Consider the following 7,342-nt stretch of genomic DNA (forward strand, 5'->3'; position numbering starts at 1 on the left):
ATGGATGACGGGGGGGGGGGGGGCGCTGTGAAGATTTTTCGCACAGGGCATCTAAATGCCTAAGGCCGGCCCTGAAGACAGCAACAACTAAAGAATGACCTTATTCCCCCACGAGTATTTAAAGAGCTAAGTGTGGAAATAAGTGTGGTTCCTATATTCAAAAAGGGTTCAGAATTGTTGCCTTGAAATTAGACACCTGTGAGCTTTATTTTTGTGACAAGGAAAGTATTTGAAGTGTTATTAAGGGATACAGGAATTCATTCTGAAGAACATTGTTATTATCGAAAATCGGCAATGGTTTTATGAAACATGGGTCATGTCAGACTGACTTAATTGCATACTACGGAGGAGTGAGCAGAAGTATAGATCAGGTTGTTGCTGTGGATGTGATATGGGCATCGGTTCTACAGAAAGAAAAGTGCAGAGGTGGGCCATGAAATTATATTTTTTTTTTAACATTTTAGTTATGAACAAAGCTTAACACATTTAAATCTGTTTAGTTTGGAGAAACAGTGCCTCAGAGGGGATATAAAAGCATTAAACAAATATTTTCAGGGCCAATACAAACCATTATCTGGAATTATGTTCATAAACAGGAGTATACATAGGACACAAGGTCACGCATTTAGACTGGAAGAAGGGAGATTTAGTCTAAGGCAAAGGAAAGGGTTTTGTACAGTACGAACAATAAAGATGTGGAATTATCTGACTGAACAAGTGATTTTATCAGTTTGTGCAGATGTTTAAACAGCAAATGGATGAATACTTGCAAAAACATAATAATCAGAGATATCATTTTTAATTTGTGGGGTAATAGATTCTCGATCCAAGGAGAAATCTGACTGTCTTCCAGGGATCTAAAAATAATCTTTTTCTAGTTTATTGGAAGTGCTTCGTACTATCAAGGTTGAACTTGATAGACATATGTCTCTTTTAAGCCTTTATTACTATGTAAAAACAAAAAAAGTCCTGTTTGTTAATTCCTGCCACTGTATTCACCTCTGTATCAAAGAATCATGGGAGTTGCAGTACACAACATTCGGAAGGCAGGTATTTCCTAACACCAAGTGACCTTTAACCTCATGTCACTTAACAGTACTGACAGTAAAGAGGAGAGTGTCAAAATTCTGTGCAGTATAACAAAATGTATTTTATTTCACTATCTGTCTAATCTAAATATAAACATGTTATGCCTCTCACTGGATTTCACTACCAGGCAGTAGAATAGTTCTAAACTGCAAATGTATACATGTGAGGTATTGCTGACTGCAGAGATGAAGCAGAATTTAAAGGTCAATGAAGTAGTAGAATACTAAAGGACTGTGTAATTCAATATGTATATGAAAAAATAATTAAATAATAAAATGAACTGCAATATTTGGCATATATTGATGATTTAAATGGCAAAAACACACAATATGCCCCAATATTAAACACTGCACATTGGGAGCAAAAAGTGTAGTTGGGGGTCTCTATTTTGTCTAAAAGGGGCATGGGTTAGTACAGGCATAGGCAACCTTCGGCACTGCAGATGTTTTGGACTACACCTCCCATGATGCTTTGCCAGCATTATGGGTGTAAGAGCATTATGGGGGATGTAGTCCACAACATCGAGAGTACCAAAGCTTGCCTACCCCTGGGTTAGTAGATCAATTGGTGAAAATTGGACATTTTAAAACTGAAATTGGCATGCTTGTAATTTAACCCTACATTTTATCAAAAGTCTGGTAAAGGTCTATATGTGGGGTATTGCTGTACTCTGGATCATAATACAAATATGGAGTTTTTATAATAAGGCGCACACATGGTTTGTGAAATCCCCAAAGAAAATGAAATATGTATTGGAAACAGACATACAATTAAATATTACCAGCAGCTGTGGCAGAGGTTGGTAATAACGCGGTTAAATTAAGTGCCAAAAGTAGATTAAGTATTATAGCAATCTAGAAATTTAATTTAATTTAAAAAACTCGGGGTGGCATAAGTACAATTAAGAGATTCAATTGGAATTCAATTTTTGATCTGGTGGAAGTTAGTAAATTTTGAAGTAACAGGTTTATTATACAGACTATCATGTCTAAAGATTTTTTAACGCTATGTTTATTTATCCCTTTATTTAAGAAATTTGTATGGCATGAAAAATAAAATAAATGTAGAAATCCACAATATGTTATCTGAAACCTTCACCTTGCTCCCTATCAATCATTGATGCTATGTCCATTGGGCCTGGCACTCAGCATAGGGTAGCATGTGGAGAGGAGGAGGAATTAAACAACGTTTCTATCATTCTCGTTTGCAATGTTTGCCTTGGATTAACCTTGCTAAATATCTCATATAAATTTTAAAAAAAACGGAGTATCACATGAAAAAAATGCTATCACAAGTTCTAGGTGATTTCCAATGTTTTTTTCAGTAGCATAGAGTCAACAGAAGTGACACTTCTCGTTTAACCCTTTCATGCCCACACTCTCCCCATAGTAACCGACTGGCCAGTAAACCCGATTGTGACAAAAGGATTCAGTAAGAAATTGCTTTGATGGTGGACATGCAGTTTTTTGGGTTTTTTTATTTCATTGTGAACATCTCTCATCCAAGTCCTATATTTGCTGCCCAGGAAACATGTTATGCATATGGTAGTTTACGTCGGTGCAAATTTTATCTATATTTAAGGTTGTGTATATTTTTATCATTTCCAAATCTCTGTGAATCCCTGTGAACTAAGACATATGAATTGCCTTGGAGACCCTGTCTTCTATGGAACAATGACACCAAACTGCTTTTTAATACCAGACAAATTTAGCTTTAAGGAAAACGTGAAATGTAATAGAAACAAAGTAACAGTAAAAAAATAGAAAGTACGACATGGAATATGTTAGTGACATAATTACTAGTATTACTAATAATAATAAGGTGCAAACAAAATATACTAATATACTACTACATCAAGCACACTCTACGCAATATCTGAAAGCAGAAAAAAATGTTTTGGTCTTGTTAGTGGACCTTAAATTTGTAATATTCTTTAACCCCTTAAGGACCAAACTTCTGGAATAAAAGGGAATCATGACATGTCACACATGCCATGTGTCCTTAAGGGGTTAATATGGCTTATTAGTAAAAGTTCAAGAATTGCTATTGACAAGCTATTGTAGTCCTTTACTATCAACAACAATTGCCCCATGGACCATCACCCCTTTGCTATAGTAATAAAAAAGGTGATACAGGCCTCCTTATTTACAAAACCTGCATTGTAATTAATTCCTTTGTATTGTCTTTTCATCACCCTGCACGTGCAAGTTTGCCAATTAGAAGCATGTCATGTGTACTCGGTGTATAAACTGAATGCAAAGATATCCTTATAATTTGTTTTAAAAACGTTTTATTTATATGTCGATCCAGTACAAAGTATACATCAGACAATCGTCACATAGCTGTAGTACAATATTAAAAGGTTAAAAAGCCGAGGGGGCGGAGCCTGACCGGGGAGCTGACTAGACGCAAAATCTGTGAGCTCCCGAGCCCGGTCCTGATTTAAAGCGGAAAACGGGGGGAAAATCCCAAACCCTGAACCCCAACTTACCTTAACGACGACACCAAAGCTGGGGAGCAGAATGATATCCCACACACCCGGAAAGACCGCTGGATCGGTAGATCAGAGGCTTGGGGCCTACACGACGCAGTGCAGGGGAGAGGCGGCCGCTCTCCCAGCTCATCAAAGCGTGCGGCACCTGAAGTATCGGGCCTCCCCCCCCCCTCAGGACCGGTGGGGGTTAACCCGGTCCAATCACCCGCAACCTGTGAACCCACACAGCTAACTGGCGACCTGGAAACCCGCTTGAACAGGCTGATGGCAAACTTCTGGGCAAAGGTGGAAGCTAGACACACAGCTACACAGCAGCAGCCGTGGTCGGGCAAGAACACGCCAAGTTCCCAAGTAAGCAACAGCCGGAGGGGCACGGGGAAGCTCCCAGGCATAAACCCGACGGCACAACCCACGACCCCCCACAAGAGCCAACTCGGGGTGAGGGCCCCAAGGGGCAAAGCCCAGACGCATCCCCCACGCAAGCAGAGGCGGAGGCCTGCGCATGGCACGCGGCGACACAGCACCACAGGCCTGGGTCCTACCTCAACAGGTATTAACCGGCCTCTTCAATCCCCCGAGCTAAGCAAAGTCCTCGCATCCCACAGCACCCCAACAGCTTCAGGCTGCCAAGGTACAAACACTCCTCCAAGATGCAGCCCCAAATGAAACCTAAGGACATGGTCATGAGAGACTCCCGGGACAGCCACCTAAAGTCACAGGCCCACACACAAGCCTGGCGTCCCTCATCCTGCCACATTAAAGCAGACCCGAGCCTGTACACGACCACACAACACAGGCCCCTGGGGTCGGCAGGGAGCGGCTGACAGGCCACAAGAGCACACACGAAGAACATTGAGCTGTATAGAGAGACAACAGACGGAGCCGAGCTAAAACAGCATGACTATTTCTATATTTTCCTGTTGATTTCTTTTGAACCTCAGTGGACTAGTCAGCATCCTATGATACTTGCCTGATATAGCGTAAAGATGTGTTAGATACTGCAATAACTGCGCTACCCTATAGCACCGTATGCTGCAACATGTATATGCATTAATGTCCTAGCAGCACACTATACAGTATGTAATGCCTGTGTCTATCGAACATGGTTGTATCTTAAAATTGTACACACGCCATATCAAGAACACAAACCACGTAACTACCCTAACTGCTAGACAAAACCAGCGGAAATGCATAGACGAGGGTGTATTGTGTGAAATGCATTTTTGTTCACGTTTTTATTACTCTTTGTTACCTAGTTGATTCCTTTTGTTTCTCTGTTGGCACCATGTGATACTAGCCTATACCACACAGATATGTCAGCATCGGCTGTAACTACACTACCCTATAGCATCGTACTTTCAATCAGCATACTCACCTTCATACTACCTAGCCTATAGCTTTGGGATCTGGGGACACATGTTATTTTCAGGATGCATACCACTGTTTAGATAGACATATCAGCCTAGTATGCTTCACTATTGCTAACCCCCATGTCAAGACTGCAACCTCACCTAGCGGAAGATTATAGGGAACACTAGCATGATCACGAGGGCGGGGTGCGAAGTTGCTTAATATGAGGACACTTAATTTGCCCCTGACTACAACCTACTACTGATTATTGAGTATGTCCATAGCTCCCATTTAAGCCTTTTGCCCCAACATACACGGGCCACTGAGCCCCATTACTCCTCACTTACGCTTGTCACTGAACTGATTGTATGTTCTGTCTGTTATAACAATATATCGTACCGCATGCTACCAAACCTATATCAGTCACGTTACTTAATTTCTTGTAACCACCACTCATGCCATTGTGACTCGCATTTGTTAATCTGTAGACCTACTCAGCATTACTCTATGTTTAAAAAAAAAAGTGCTAATAACCTCAATGCTCCAACTGTTATGCTTGTTAATATGCTCGAGGAATGCTATTGGGGCACCACGAGCCTGTATGTTTTTATCACTCAAAGCACAATAAAAATAAAGAATTTAAATGTAAAATAAAAAAAAATAAAAAAAAGGTTAAAAAGCCATAATCATCCGAATATAGTACAGCCATATAAACTAGGACTGGAACAATACCTTTTGGATGTCTAGAAGCCCTATTGTAACAAGGAAAAAGCTAGGTATTATATTGATGCTGATTGAGATTATTACCTTTACACCGGACTCTACAGTTCGTGAACAATAGAACTCTAAAAACTCTAAAACTCTAAAAACTAAAACAAAATAAAAACACTTAAACAGAATCGAACTGTTATGTCAGTAGTTCAATAAAACTCGACTGTGCAAAAGCAAGTGTAGCATGTAAGAGCAGAGAGGTATTGATTATAAAGAGCATGAGACCACCAATCATTTAAACCCGTAAATTGAAAAATATTGGGCAAGTGTCCCCAAGAATAGGAAAAGAGATGCGGAATCCACAATTCTCTACGACAGTTATCGTATGACACAGATCATAAGAAATTTAAAGGGGGCATACCAGCCAGTGAGAATCACACCTACAATGATTTACTGTTATGTTTAAATTGACCAGATTATAAGAATTGCTGATATTCTCTTAGAAAAAAAAATGTTGACAAGAGGTAACTTGATCGAGTATATAACACGGAAAGGAGCAGCGCCCCTAGTAGTGAGCATCGGCTAGGAGAAATAGGATATTGATCGGAGTAAATGGATACATTGAATATGTTACACATCATGTTATATACCATGTATGTAGAGATCTGAACTGCAGTCATTTCTGCTTCTGTTGTATACATGTAACCTCTGTCAATGAAAATAAAGAATTAAAAAAAAAAATAAAGAGCATAAGATGGATAGCAAGATATTGAAGTATGATACATACAGCAGCTTGGGGTACCACAAAGAGTATATTAGCCCATGGGCAGAAAAGGGGGAGAGGGTTGTACTGGTAAATGCCAGTCCGGCAGAAATTTAAAAATAAAGAAAAAGTTAAAATATAGTTTTTTTAAAAATTGAATAAACATTATTGCTGTATATTAGGAGGAAATATTGTCCACGCTGAGCTCATGCTTACTAGAAAACACACATTAAAATTAAATAAATATAAGATATCCTTATTATTAAACATTCATGGACATTACTATATATATATATATATATTGATATTCTATTCTTACCTTGTTTTTGTCAGCAGTTTATGAATGCTGAGCTTTCTTATAGCAGTCATGGTCTGGCATGAGTTCACAGATACTCTGGAATCTCATGTTTTAGAAGCAGAGCATTTTGTAGCTTCTCAACAATTAGTTCCTCATTCTATGTCACTTATATATCAGGTTAAGCAGCATTCTCCTTGTGCACCATGCACTCAGAGCAATTAACAGTCACGTAATTGCTTCCTTGAAAGAATATTGGAGCATTTTGTACGATAGGTACATTTTTATTTCCCGGACAAAGTATTAATTTGCCTGAAATATGTGTAAAATGATATATATTGTTAAAAGCTGCTTAAGTGGGTCAGCCATTAAACTGGGAATTGTCAGGGATTCACAAGTGAATTGCAAATTTTAGGCCAAAATATGCCATTTGGAAATATGTATGAGTTGGATTTTGTTTTTAATATTTGGCGATATTTGCCAAAAATTTGTGATTCACTGTTGAATTCACAGCAATTTCCAGTTGAGCTACTCTAGAAGAAGTCAAAAGGACGAAAAGTGTCAAGCTTTTTCACAGATAACTTTTTCCGTAAGTTACACATTTGTGCAGTCTCTTCCAAAATTGTATTTACTATGAGGG

The 7,342-nt window shown here is 39.0% G+C and overlaps 1 protein-coding gene across 1 annotated transcript in view; it reads right to left on the reverse strand.

Moving 5' to 3' along the window:
* The window catches only part of ARHGEF37 (Rho guanine nucleotide exchange factor 37), a 100,404-nt gene extending 93,614 nt beyond the window's left edge, over positions 1-6,790 (reverse strand). The window contains exon 1 of the mRNA XM_063447337.1: positions 6,727-6,790. Coding sequence (XP_063303407.1) covers positions 6,727-6,776 — 50 coding nt within the window. The 5' untranslated portion in view covers positions 6,777-6,790. The remainder of the gene's footprint in view (positions 1-6,726) is intronic.
* Positions 6,791-7,342: the final 552 nt, after the last annotated feature.

The sequence above is a fragment of the Pelobates fuscus genome, chromosome 3 (assembly GCF_036172605.1).
Source record: "Pelobates fuscus isolate aPelFus1 chromosome 3, aPelFus1.pri, whole genome shotgun sequence".
NCBI classification, from domain to species: domain Eukaryota; kingdom Metazoa; phylum Chordata; class Amphibia; order Anura; family Pelobatidae; genus Pelobates; species Pelobates fuscus.